At 25.1% G+C, this 15,212-nt stretch overlaps 1 protein-coding gene across 2 annotated transcripts; it reads right to left on the bottom strand.

Annotated features, from left to right (window-relative positions):
- Positions 1 to 747: 747 nt before the first annotated feature.
- On the bottom strand, positions 748 to 15,187 carry LOC129969560 (AFG1-like ATPase). Of its 2 annotated transcripts, XM_056084183.1 has the most exons (14): positions 14,969 to 15,184; positions 14,270 to 14,348; positions 13,558 to 13,703; positions 12,623 to 12,680; positions 11,374 to 11,475; positions 9,195 to 9,331; positions 8,526 to 8,625; positions 7,415 to 7,473; positions 7,254 to 7,333; positions 5,749 to 5,819; positions 5,558 to 5,658; positions 4,602 to 4,742; positions 2,657 to 2,782; positions 748 to 1,077 (listed from the first exon to the last, which is right to left on the bottom strand). In XM_056084183.1, exons 3-14 carry the CDS (start codon positions 13,567 to 13,569, stop codon positions 958 to 960), a joined length of 1,107 nt encoding a protein of 368 aa, XP_055940158.1. In that variant the 5' UTR covers positions 13,570 to 13,703; positions 14,270 to 14,348; positions 14,969 to 15,184; the 3' UTR covers positions 748 to 957. The 2 variants fall into 2 exon arrangements, with proteins under 2 accessions (XP_055940158.1, XP_055940157.1); XM_056084182.1 differs by lacking the exon at positions 14,270 to 14,348 and having other exon boundaries at positions 14,969 to 15,187.
- Between the last annotated feature and the right edge of the window lie 25 nt (positions 15,188 to 15,212).

Raw genomic sequence — 15,212 nt, forward strand, 5'->3', positions numbered from 1 at the left:
CCGTTTGATTTACAGCCTTTAATATCATTTAGAACACATACACCTTGAAGTGTAGGAATGCAAACATTGAAGAGATTTTTTTTTGTAATTTTAATTAAAATTTAAGCTGAATTTCCACGATTATTTTCGAAAATATAGTGCAAAAATTCATTTTTGCACAACTAAATTTTTTTTAATAATACCAATTTAATAGTCGCGTATTTTGGAAATGTTAAAAAAAATTTTTTGTCCAATTTTCAACAATAAATGACAATTTTGCAATGAGATTAAAATCGTTTTCATTCTTTCGTCAAAAATTTAATCATTGCATTGTTGATTAACTGATTTTCTTGCATGGTTGAAAACTAAAGAGGAATATTTTGTTAAAGATTCTGCATAGTATTTGTTTAGTTTAACTGGTCTCCATTAAAGAAGTTCATGTACATAATAAACAGAAGGTTTGTAAGAACAATTAAAGTAGCACATTTTGATTGCCTAGGTATGATATTATATCTAAATGATATTAAAGATAACCAATTAACAATAACCAATAATGACAAATTTAACTGCAATCAATTTCAGAACAAATCCGATTCAGCATTTCAATCACTAATACAAACCATTTTTCATAAACAGGAATAACTGCTTTAATTAAGTTAACCTGTTCTATTGTTAAATATCTGTGGAGCGTAAAAAATTTAAATATTCTTTATACACAAAACACCAGCACATTAAAGAGTAGGAAGACTAAATAAATTGAGAGTTCAATAAGCTCAACTAAATTTTATTAACAAATGTACAGTTAAAACCATTGTATATAACTAACATAATTGTTTTTTTTTTCCCAAATAAAATCCTTCTTGTTTAGTATCACAGTTAAAATAAAGATCTAAATATTACTCAAAGTTAAAAACTATTGCTAATGTAGAGTGGTTTGTACTAAACATAATTATTATTGCTTAACTAATTGTCTGTACATCAGGAGGAGGATCGCAAATTCCAGTATTCATCTGTCTGCATCTCTGTTAACCGGGAAACTGTGCGATCAAATGCAAAAACCTCTTCTTCCCCACTGAAAAGACTTGCATCAGCATTTTCCTAATAAAACAAAGTCATTATTGAATTATTTATCTTCTAATACACAGCAAAATATATACAGATCCAATATAAAGAATTAATATAGATGAAGTTGTACAATTCATTTTCCAAACTGATATTTAAAATCTGAAAAAGGAGAAATTTTAAACCTATCATGTGCCTGGTAAAAATGACGTTATAACATTCAATACTAAAAAATTCAAATTTTTTAATGCAGTGCTATATTTATCATATTTACAATATTTCAATAATGTAATACTTTTTATTAAAACAATCATCTTTTTTTTTTTTTTACTGAAGACTTTTTTTTCCCTCTTTACTTTAGCTATCTAGTATTTAACTTAAGGTTATCAATATAACTTAAGCACTCTATATCAAAACTAAATCGTTTTTTAATTAATTTATAATGGGAAGATTTCAATCATTATTATATATACCATCTAATAGTTAAAAAATAAAATATCCCAATAAACTAACTTTTTTTGACCGTGGGGATTAACTTATGATTATCACATCAACTAAATTAATGAATTGAAAAAATATACACGGTAGAATGCAGATACAGAAAAGGTAAAAAAATATATTGTAAGAATCTTAATAAGAAACATAGAATTATCAATACTTATTTCATTAAGCATATAATATTTTATTCATATGGTTATTTATATTGCTAGACATTAAGCCAAATGATTTAAAATGATATTTCCATTAAACAATTCACACCATAAAAATCATTCTCTTAATGCAGACCAATTAAATTTGGAGGAAAATTGCAAAGTTGATTGCTATCTACCGGCCTATTTAACATTAACTTTATGATTTGCTAATATCTTAAGAATATTAACTGTAACTTTAACTTTATTTGTAATGAAAATCAATTCATAATTAAAGTTTTGAAAATACGCTCTTATTAGTATACTACATATAGAAAATGTATATATTTAAATAATAGACAAAAGTAAGGACATAAATACAGTATGGTAAAAAACACAAGGAGCAGTTTGAAACACTTTCAAGCAAATAGATATATTATAGCAAATTGTTATACATTTAAATTAAAAAAAATATTAGGAATTTCTTTATATGATATTCTTATACGGTACCATTTCTTTAAAAAACTATTTTCAGAGTCTTATGCTTTTAAGATTTAAAAATTTATTTTCTACAATTTTCTCCTCATTTATTTCATAACATTATTATAAATATTAAGGAATCTTAAAACAAATTTTTCTCATATTCATTACCAAATGCCATCACTTGAATGAAACAAAAATTAAATTAAAAGGTAATTAAGTGTTAAATACCTCAGAACTCAAATTTATCAAGAAATGAATGCAAAATTAACAACAAAATTCTATCTTTATAAAAATGAACTAAATTAAATAAAAGTGTATATAAATAAAAGTTATTCATAATTAATCAAAAACATTTTAAATAATAAGGTAATGATAAACATTTTAATTTAAGATAAAGATGTAACTATATTCAAAATTTTAAAAAAGTCAGTAGATTGTTTAAGTGGAATGCCATGATATAAATGTGGTTTAGATGTATTCAGATTAAATAGAAAACTACTTACACTTCCTTTTGTAATATTCAGATCATCCATTAAAGCTCGGTTTTCATCTTCAAACAATACCGGGTTTGTAACAGCAGGTAGAAAAAGCTTTTTCAAGGGAACTTCTGCAGAACAAAGAACTCGAACCTAGATTTCACAGTTAAAATTGGACTTAATTTCAATGAAATTATCAACTACATTCTTTTCAAATTACAATTATTTCTATTTCTTCAATAAATAGAACACACATCTTAATTCTGAATATAAATGCAGCTCATCCATAATAAAGATGCTTATTAACTATATTTTAGGCTTGGTTTGGAAAATTTTAGCCAATTGTTGTAAATAGTTAATAGAAGTTTACTTTAAACTGATTTATTTCTTAAATAGGTACAGAAAAATAGAAGCTTTGAAAGATGCTAGAAATAAACTTTCCAGATCTAATCTTTATTATATTGATAAATACAGAATCAATATCTAATCATATGGAAATGGAAGTAACCAACATCTAGCACAGATCTGAGAAGCAAAATTAATCAAGATTCAGGTCCTTGGGAACAAAACCAATGATTTATTTAGCTCAATCCAAAATAATTTATTCAGAAATTAGAAATATTCTAGTTTCAAGTATGTAATTTACAAGTTGATTAAGATTCCATTTAATTCACAGAAAATAAGGAAAGTTATTGCATTTTGGCAGTAAGAACAGGGCTGTATTTATTATCAAACAAACAAAACAAGCAACTTCCAAGATTTTCAAAACTTCAAATTTTGAGGGGACTACAAGATGTTTTCCCCTTTAGAATTTAAAGGAAATTTTCAGGAAACTTGTGCAGTCATTTAATTTACAAAGGACATTAATATAATTATTCAAATTAAAATAAATAATTTAAATATCAGAACATTACTTTTAGGATTTTCCATCTTTTTAAAAATTCACTGGCAAGTCATGGTTGTATATTTTTTAAACTGGTTAACTGACTCTCCAATTAACAATCGAGGCAAATTTTGAATTAGAATATTCAAATTGCATCAGAAACTTTGTTATTCTTTAATCATTCTGATTATATATATATATATTTTACACACGAGATATTGAAACCAACTTTATTAAAAGGTGACCTGCATTTAGATGTTTTGTTACTTCAATTTGTTGCAATTTTATACGCATAACAAAACATTTTATACAAAGTAAATAAAAATCGAATATCTGGTTTTGGATTGAGTTGAGTTGGGTTTTTTTATGGCACAAAAGCCATCTTTGGCTAAATTGTGCCACATTCATGAAATTAAAATATTTGAATCAGTTTATAATAAAATCAAAACATGTAATATTCACAATATTCAGATGTCTAAAAGCATAAAATTGTGAGTCCATCTTGTTTTGGAATTTAGGGAAAGGAAAAGAGATTGAATATACTTTACATATGAAATGAAGAGTGACAAGATTTAACCTAATCCTGGGAAACACCATGAAATAGAGATGTTGCAATATTCTGCTCCCTTTTCCTCCCATAAATGGTTGTAAGAATGAATTAAGGAATGACATGCAAGTTTATAGAGAGTGATGTCAATTACAGTCTAATGCTTATCATATGACAATAGTTTTGTTGCGGCATAAATCATAAATATTTTATTTAAAAGTAGCTAACGATTATTTTAATAATTATGAATTTTATTTTGCAAATAGTTGTAAAATTCAGATTGGCAACAGTGATACTTTTGGAACTTGTTGTTTAAAAACGATGCTAAAATGTTGAATGAAAATAAATTGATGTAAATTTGATAATATTATCTATAATGTAATAAGATTTAGTTTTATAGTAAGTTTGTCTGCATTTTATTTTTGTTGACGCACAAACACAACAGTTTAAAATTATTACATAAATTCTAAAGTAGCTCTTGCAAAGCTTTAAAAAATTCATCTAATAAAATTAAGTTTTTTAATGAAAGAAAAACTGATTACCTTGTTATCATAAAAGGTATCAATTAATGTGATGAATCTCCTAGCTTGAGATTTTTGCCGTCGGGTCATCTGAGGAATGTCTCTTATGATGACCACATTAAATACTTGACTGATCACAAGGTAGTCAATAGCACCTAAAGGCTACAAAGAAAGAAAAAAAATCCATCGGAAATATTCTTAATAACAAAAGGAAAAGAAAAAATATGAATCAGTTAAGTGACAGAAAACATTGAAACAATGATTCAGACATGCGATTGCTTTTAATTTTGAGGCTAAAATGTTCCAAAATGAATGAATACAAAATTTAATAATACAACATTTAATTCATTAAAGAAAGGAATTTTAATGACAGTTGTAAGTCAATCAAACCATTTTTTGATGAAAGGTTTTCAATATTTTGTAGAAATATTAATACGCAAAGATATACATTTCTATATAATTGCTTCAACATTCACTTGTGCTTTATTGCTTAATCTCAATGTTTTGAAATAAAAAAAATTGAATGAAAATTTTATATATGAAATTATGAAAGTTATCATATTATTATTACCATATTATTTATGAAAGCTTTCTAATCAGCATAAAAAGATTAATTCAGGAATTATGCTATTTGTTAATTTATATTACGTAACTGTGCGAGTCATTTAATCTGAAGAATTAACAACATAATAAAGAAAGGAAGAACGTAAATAAGTTCTGGGAGCATAAAAGCAAGACAGTAATTTTTCCTTTCCTCAAAGTCAAATACGAAGATGAAATTATTGATACACGCTGGTGCTGTTTAGTTTAATATGAATTTTGCCCAAATGTTGAAGGAAGGCTGCATTTTAACAGTAAGTAATTTAGATGCAACATCCATTTTCAATATTGCCAATCGTTATTACTGCTGAAACATATAACCAAAATTAACAGTAATCACTGAATACATTTTTTTATATGCATAAAGCAATACCTACTCTGTCGCACAGTTCTTTAAAAGTACAATCAGCAATACGACCACAAGTTTTCTGTAAGGTGACATTACGATTTTTGATAGTCAGTGTTTTGGGACGGATGACTGAAATTGAAATAAAATACAAAGCTACTAATAACGATCTAACAATATATATATATATTGTATCGAATAAGATTCACTAAAAAAAATTACCATCATTTTCTCGACTAGCCAGGAGTTTAAATGCTTCGTCCAATACTCTGGTAGCATTACTTTCAGAATGACTGTAAAACAGAGTTAAAAAAAATCAGCAACTAGGAATTGGTTTCTTTTTCTTTTTTTTTTACATTTTATTATTACATCACTTTTATCATTAGTCTTTTCAAACAAAAATAAATTAAGGACCTTGTGTTTCATAATATATAAAGGAAAAAAGTTTAATGAATTGCTATGATTATAGTAAATATTCCTACAAAAACACTATTAAAAATTATTTTTAGAAGACACTATACATGTAAAGAAATACATTTTTACTGGAGAGCTTTTGCAATTCGATAATACACAGACGATAAGAGAACTCTTCTTTCTTTTTTGACTTGAAGAAACAACATTCAAAGAAACTTAACAAAAAATTCTCTTCCAAACAATTTCATAGCATAGATATGTTTCACTTATTTTTTAATATAATCAGGGCTATACAAAATTAGATTACCAAAAACTTAATTAATATTGTTGCATATTCAAAACTTGCTTTTTCAGATTTTTGACTGTAGCAGTTAATAATGTTTGTATAGCATATATTGGAATTTGCTTCTTGTATAAAATTGAATACGAAAATTGTACTCTTTTACAACTTTTAGTTATAACCACTAGCCATAATTTCATAGCTTATCTGAGAAAATTTATCAATATTCAATTGGACTTGATTTTAACATAATGGTAGCAGTTTTTTTTTTTTTAAATAAGATTTTTTTCCTCTTTCATAACGCCAACAAATTTGCAGTTCAGAGTTCTACCATATTTTAAACACAGCAGTAAACTGTTGCAGAGAAAAAGATAACAGTAATGGTTATAAGTACTTTTCCTTATTTCTTTTTACTTCATAAGTATTTTATTATGTATAAAGAAGTATTCACGTAATAAACTATTTTAAAATCTGGAGCTTCCACATTTTTAAATATCTTTCTCAATTTTTCTCTTTTATTTCACTTTATGCTAATATCATAACTGATTTTTGTCTTGCATTCATATCTAAATAACTAGATAATTATTTCAAACTGATAAGATGCCTTATTCAGTAGCAAAAATATAAATATACCCGAGATAAAAGCTCTTCCCTCCCACTTGTATATCTGTCAATTTGATAAATACAGAAATATTTTGTCATCATGCAACTGACCATCCCTTGCACCTATTCCTTACAATGTATTATACTTTATTTAAGAAAAAGATGGGCATTAAACACTTCTTTACTATAAAAGTACTATAAGTATTATATATATATATATAATATATTACTTTATTACATTTATTTTATCTGACACAACTTTTTAACCAATAAACTAGCATAAATATTATTAATAGGATGAAATTTTAATTTTTAAGTCTTTTTTTTAAAAAATATTTAAATATGAAATTGACAGTAAAATAAACAAGTATTTGAAAGAAGATAGTTTGGAATTTGTGATCTAAAACTAGATTAAAAAAAAATATCTTACACATAAAATCTGTTCTTAGAACCAGAAAACTTTGTTCTGTAATCTACACCTGAATCCAACCACATGGGTAAACAACATTCCTGAAAAAGTTTGCACATTAATTAGTTATACAAAATTCAACTTATTCCAGTTTAAAAGAATGCAAACATTTAATATCTCACCTTAAGAACAGAAATAAAGGGCAAGAAGTTGCTGCGCTGCAAGCCATTTTTGTAAAGATCTGAAATTACAACAAAACTTCATTTGTTTTAGACCAAAATAGATTTAAATTTTTAGAATACAAAAAAATACTTAAAATTGTCTCAATTGCAATGCAAAACATTTTTCTCCATTAAAAATTTACCAGTTGATATTGTCAGTTAGCTTATTTCAAAAATCAATCCATATAGCTTTCAACATTTTTTAAAAAAATAAAATCTTAAAAAATAACCATCACAGGATTTTGAAAAAACATAAATAATTTAATTTCCATTTCATTCAGTGTAAATTCATTGTCCCATTGGGAAAACCAATTCAAAAGTTCCTTTGGCATGAGTGTCTTATTTCACACTTATTGTAGCTCATTAGTGAATAATCTATGTCAATTTTAATAATATTATTTATTGTCACTGCTATGGTTTTTAAATCTTGGTAATTTTATTGCACTGGTAAGGTTTTTAAATCTTGGAAATTTAAAAAACTTTTACAGGAAGATTCCAAGAAATTTATATTATGCATGTTGCAAATTTTTGAGGTCGTCCAAATTTGATTCTTAAAAAACAAAATATATGTTTTACTGAATTTGAAAAAAGTTCTACATATTAAATCATTGAGTGTATAAACTGAAAAAACAACAACAAGTAAATTTTAAATACCACAATTTCTTTGGATTATATCTTGGAATGAACTTAAATACACTAGATGAATAGGAATCCAATCATCTGACAAAAATCTTGCAACAGGAGATCATGGAACTAAATTAATACATGTTAAAACAGTACTGTACATAGAATTTTTTACAAGCTATGATCAGAAAGCATCAAATAAAATTTGATGTAACATTCTTGATTCTGATTCTTTTATGTACTAAGAAAAAGTATTATAAGTGCAAAAAATTCTAATTTGAGATTCTGATGAATCACCTAGGAGCTTCCAAACCAAAAAGTTCATTGTTTAATCTTCTCAGTTTTATAATTTACTTATTTTTTATATTAAAATAAAATTCTACAAAGCAAAATTATTAGTAATTTTATTTAAAAAAATCTAACTACATTAACAAATGATTATATTTACCATCAGGAGCTCGGTTCGAAGTAGCAAAAAGGACAGTTCCATTGTCAAAGATAGCAGTAAAAAGCCTTTTCAATATCATTGCATCCCCAATATCAGTGACCTAATGAATACTCAATTTTAATCAGAAATAAAACTAATTCATTTTGCAAATTAACAAAAGCCAAAACATATTGTTTATAAACATTTGCTCATTTATTTATCACAGACTGAAATATTAATTTAGTCTTTGGCAAAAAAAAAAAAAAAAAAAAAAAAAACATATTTTATTAAAACATATTATAAAGATACAACTTATTTGATAAATTAGATTAACATTTAAATCAAGGAAAGAATGGTAACGATACAGATAAAATTTAAAGCTTCCCACTTTTTTCTAATAATTTTTATTTTCAATTTCTTTTGTTGAAAAATAAATTTTTTCAATTCAATTGTATAGTACAATTCTTGAATTCAATACTGTTGATAGTATTAAATAAATTAGGCATTTCAAACAGTTTTTAAGTCTGATATCCAATTTATTATTGAATTTTTAAATTTTGAACAAATCTAGGCCAACTGGCAATACTTCTAAATCATAAGTATTCTAAATTACATATATTTAACAAAATATTTGAATACAGAGAAATCTTCTTAAATATCAAAACAGAGGAAAAGAAAAGTGAAAGATACCTGAAATTCATCTAAACATAACAGCCAGGTGTCATCACATATAGATCTTGCAACTGGACCAATAGGATCATAATTGAGATTCTTTCTGCTACCAGAGGAAGTATTTTTCAGAGTTTGTTTTTTGTAAGCATGGATTCCTAAAATTAGCGATTTATATATGTACATTTTTATTTAAAAGTTCTTACTATCTACTAGATAAAAAACATATATAACTTTAAAAAATTAATTTAAGATGTTTCATGGAGACTTGACAAATCAAAAATAATTTTTTGTTCAAGGCTCCATAAAACTATTTTGTAATAAAAGTGTTTGAAAAGAGAATTTTTTAGCATATTTAAAACTTGGGAAAACATTTAAGATAATTTTGAATTAGAAAATAGAAATAATATTTGTCAAAAAAAAAAAAACCCTTATGATTTTATAATCTTCTGGGCTATTTTTATATATATTCTTTAAAACAGAATAGATTCTTAAAACTTTTGTACAATTCAATATTCTCAAAAATCTTCAATTTGAAAACATAATTATATGCACACTAATATATGCTAAAAAAGACGGATGTTTTCAAAATTCAACATAATTTAACATCATACAAAATTTGCTCCTCACACTTTTTTTTTTTTTAATTACAGAGAATTATACATATCAAAAGAATTAAATCATCTGTGGGAAGATTTTTAAAAATTTAGTACTTTTTCCAAAAGGATTAACTTAAGAGATAAGTATGAAAAGAAAGAGTGATGAATGATACAACAAAATAAAAATTCTGCATTTTTAAAAAAAAATCAGAAGATTTTACAGACCAGTCTTTTTTATTTTAAGGTTCAAAAATGTAACAAAGTAATGAATGTACAGGATTATCCAAGACAATGAAACAAATGTCATTTTTTTTTTTAATAACCTGAAGAACATAAGGTCTTTATCCCAATTTTTTATAATTGCTTTATTACATTTATAATCTATAACAATTTGTTTTGAATCCTTTAAAAATGTAGATATAATACATTTGCATAGTTTATTTAAATTAACGTCTATTACTTTTTAAAAATCACTATAAAAATTTATAGAAAAAATATTCTTTTATACAATGCTGAAATTAATTTTATTGTGTGATAAAGAACTATAATCTTCTGCTGTTTAAATTTTGTATGTCATACTGTAAGTTTCATTTCATTCCAAATAATTACAATAAAATCCTCGTAATAGTCACAATACAATAATTATTATTGCTACCTTTTCTTATTATAATTTATGGTTAATTTTCACAGTTTTATATATATTAAATATAATGTTATGATAAAAATAGGATTTCATTTACCATTACAATAGCTCGTGAAAAAAGATGAAATTAGTAGTAAGCTCTGTTAGTTAACTAAGTTTGCCAATTCAGAACAACTACTTATTCATTTTGCTGTGAATAACTTGCAGTGAAAATTGTAATTTTTGCTGCAACATTGATATTACTTCCAATCTCTAATTTTACATCAAAAGGTGATTTCAGATATATGTTCAAGGATATATTAACTTAGATAGGGATATTAAAAGAATTTCCCTATTGAGAATAATTTTTAATTAACTATGAAACAATTTTTTTCTCTTGTGAAAAAGTTATTATATGAACTTGAAAAAATGAAGGGTTATTAAATTCTGCTACAATGCTACTGCTGTTATTACAATAAAAGTGAACTATTAATAGAAGAAAATAATTTTTTAATATTTCAGGGATCTTTTTTTCAGCTGCCCAATCTTAAAATCAATTTTTAGATATAGCTTTGCCTGTTATCCAACTAATACTTTATGCAATCCTGAAAAGGTAGAAAGAGAGAAAACTAATATAATTTGAATATACATGGATTAAATTTAAAAAAAAAAATAGTAAAAACAGAAATTATTATTTTAAACATAGAACACTGGCATATCTCCATAACAGTAGTTATTTTTATATATATTTTTTTCGTTATATAGAATAAAATACTGCACGATGAATGGATTTTTTTTCAATCACAATGTTTTCAATCAATTTAAAAGTAATTACTAAGTGAAATAAATAGTAGCAATAAATGAGAATGATTATAATAATAATTGTGAATCACTCAAAACTTCATAACTAAAGGAATACATTATTTCAATATAATAAAACTATTTTAAAGGAATTTCTATGTTGGAAAAAGGAGCTTACGAGAGTGAACATCCAGCATGAATGAATTAAAATGAGTTCTCATCTTTTTCTCAAGAGGACAATTTTCATAAAATAAATCCATCAACATAGTTTTGCCACAACCTAGAAAATAAAGTAAAAAAAAAGAAAAAAGAAAGAAATTTAAAAATGATACTCCCCTCAAAAAAAAAAAAAAAAATTACCAAAATATTCTACATAAAGTTAATATAATGCCAAATAAATTAAAAAATATTTTTAAAAAATAAAACATTTATTAGAATTAGATAAATATTTCTTAGTGATTTATTTTAAATATAATTTCACCTGCTTGATAGAGCAAATTTTATAATTGCTATATGTTATGGTTGTTTAATAAAATTATAAATAAAATAAATAGATTTGCAACTTTTTTGAAGATGAAAGTCAATGTTGTATTACAACCAAATCAAGATATGAAGCATTAAAATAACTAATTAGTTCAAAAGACCAAAACTGACTTTAAAAATAAATATAGCAATGCCCCACATTTACATTCCAGACTTTAACATTTTCTCATGGTTTACAGCATATACTGTTAACCTTCTCAGATTTTTAGAACATTTCTATACTTATACAGGAGATTCCTGTGGAGAGAGACTTGCCCCTACTTTATATCATTATTTCACCCTGCTAAGGGGGAAATGAGAAGCATATGGTATTGTGGGGTTTCTCACCACTCTGGTGGGCATAGACACTGCATGGGGCTGAGTTACTGCTTGCTTATAATGGGATGTGCCTCTTATGGAAAGGGTTACTTTGTTGTCAATGACAGGCATTAGGACTCAACTTTATTTCCTGTCTCATTGCTATCACAATGCCAAGACCATTTGCTGAACATTGTATGTGCCAAGTTAACACCCCTATTTCTCCAAAAAGTGGTGTAATTATTCAGTCATATTTGATGGGCAGTGCAGATAAATATGGATGAGAATATGTTTACTTTAAAGGTATATCAAAATTTATTCCATAACAATTATTCCATTGATAAAATAAATAAAAAAAATTTGAAACACTTTCCTAACATTTTGTTTTAGATGGTTTTATGTATAGAAGCATACATGTACTTAAATATTAAGAAAGGAAACATTACGAGACAATCATGACTAATTCAAATAAATTTTATTCTTTCTTCTATTGTTTTAGTTTCCTTTTAACATTTTTAGGCCTTAAATATTATTTCTTTTAGTCAGTGATATGCTAATTTAAATGTTCTGTAAAATGCATATCTTACCCACAGATCCATATAGATAGATACCCTTTGGATACTTCTGTTTTTCTTTTCCAAAAAGCTTTAAAAACAAGAACAACAGATAGTTAAAGTAGTAGGCATTTTATGATAACAAATACGATTTTTTTTTTTGTTTTTGTTTTGTTTAGGTTCAATCCTACAGCAATTTAAAAAATACTTATGTTTCTAATTGCGAATTAAAAAAGGTATGATATGGTTGATATACAGAAAAAAATTATCATTTCTGAAAGCCAACAGGACGTTATTTTAAATAATATTTTTATAGCAAGACAAAACACTTCATGAATCAACATTTCTTAGTTTTTATTTACTTCTAAAAAATTCAAAATGTATTAATTAAAGATTATTCTAACTTCAAGTATTTAATAGAATTAAACTTAAAACAGCACAGAAATGTACCAAGGTGAGAATAAAAGAATAATAGCAATCTTATAAAAGCTTTATAAATTGAATTTTATATGTTAACATGAAAAGAACATTTTAAAATCATCAGAATCCAGGATAACTTATATGACATACTTATATATATAATATGACATAATTTATCATATATATTAAGATTTGAAGCATATATCATTAAAGAAGGGGAAAACAATTTATCAAATTAATTTTAAAACTTAAAATAATACCACTCATTTTATTATTAAAGAATCAATTCATTAAAAAAATTCGCAAAAAATATCCTTATAAACTGGCTTCTACATGAATATTACAATACTATATTTTAAATGTCAGTTACAGTAAAATATTATCTGGTTATTGATTTACATTTTTCATAATCTAAATTATGCTTTTCAAATGATAACACAAATAAAAAAAGTACTCCTTTAAATGTACTTTTATAATCTAATAAAAACTTTTTGGATTAAAAAAAAAATCACTCGCATAGTCTTCTTTAACAAAATTGAATTAAATACCTTGGAAAACATGCTTGGTTTTTCCACAACATAAGTTTTCAACTTTTCCCTCAATTCTTCTAAGGTTTCAATGACTTTTAACTGAGTTTTATCAACAGTAATCTCATTATTGCGAATTTTATTCCAGTAAGCTCCTGTTACTGCCCCTATATTTGAAAAGTAGAATTAGAAATATTGCATGATACTAAGCAAATATGAATGGATTAAAAAAATAATGAAAAATAAAAGTATGTAATATGAGTGACAGTCATGATTCAGCTCAATTCATTAAATTTATATAGCTGTTAAAATTAAAAAAAAATAACCATGTAAATTTGCATAGAAGAGTTCTAGAGAGATAGCAATGCATAATTTTAGAAAGAAGTTTTTAAAAAGATGAATATTACCAACAATATGGTATATTAAATTTTCATCTCTTGTTTATCAGAAAAAAAAATAGCTATAATTACTATCTAATTTTAAATATAGTAATTGAATTTCAGCCACTAATGAAGACTTCAAAATTGATATTACTGTAAACTTACAATATACTTTATTATAAATGATAGATGATTGATTTTACAATAATACAGAAATTAGTTTTATTCCAGAAGTGAAGAAATTTATCATAGTTTTATAATTTCATTTTTTTCCCAAGGCAAAATTTAGTCCCCCAAATTTTAATTACATCAACAGGGGAATCTGAGGTTTAAAACTCAGTGATTAATCATACCTCAAACCATGTGGATGACAGCTTCTGTCACTTCCAGAACAATTACCAATCTCCATATCTTTGCAATTAGATAAACTACCTATTAAATAATAGAACATTATTACAGTTATTAACAATATTATATATCATTTTCTTAACTTTAAAGAAAATGTTTTACTAAAAATAAAGGTAATAATAATGAATAAAAACATATTTATTTATATTATTATTATAAGGAAGGGCAACATTTTATTTTAATATGCCAAAAACAAGCTAAAAATAAGTTGATTTAAAAAAAATCAAATTAATTTTTACACGCCGATTTTTGGGAACTAATTTTCTGTTACTTATTCAGGACATTCTGTATTACATTAAATAATATTTAATCCAAATCCAAGCCACTTATTTATTAGAAAAATGCTCATTTGAATTTAAAAACTCAACCAAAATTTTAAAAAAATATGAATGTGTAAATTAATACTTATCCGTATGTTTCAAATAAATAAATAAGAAAAATAAGCTAATAATAATTTTTTTATAACATGGTTAAGCTATCGACCGTGGATGACATTTAAGGTCATTTCTCATATCTAGAACGATAATCGTGACATTAGATAACTGAGCCTGTTTCGTAAAACCACACACGTGTATAATATCTGAAGTAAAAGATCATAAATGTATAACCTAAGAAAAAAAATGAATAAAAAGTTAATTAATTACCTGTTTGAATACTCTTGTGCCGCACGGAATTCAAAATTAATTTGCAATTTACAAATTTGAGCATCATTTTAAAATTATAAATTAAAATTACGTAAGGAACTTCGCATGCATGATTAGTTTTTCCCAGAAAATTATTTTTAAACGCGCCGACGAAAGCCGTCCGTAGAAGAAACGGATCTTTAAAGGATCTTAATCAGCGTCATAAATCCATAATAAACTAGCCTGTCCCCTAAATTAACCAATC

This window comes from Argiope bruennichi, chromosome 5 (genome assembly GCF_947563725.1).
Source record: "Argiope bruennichi chromosome 5, qqArgBrue1.1, whole genome shotgun sequence".
Classification (NCBI taxonomy): domain Eukaryota; kingdom Metazoa; phylum Arthropoda; class Arachnida; order Araneae; family Araneidae; genus Argiope; species Argiope bruennichi.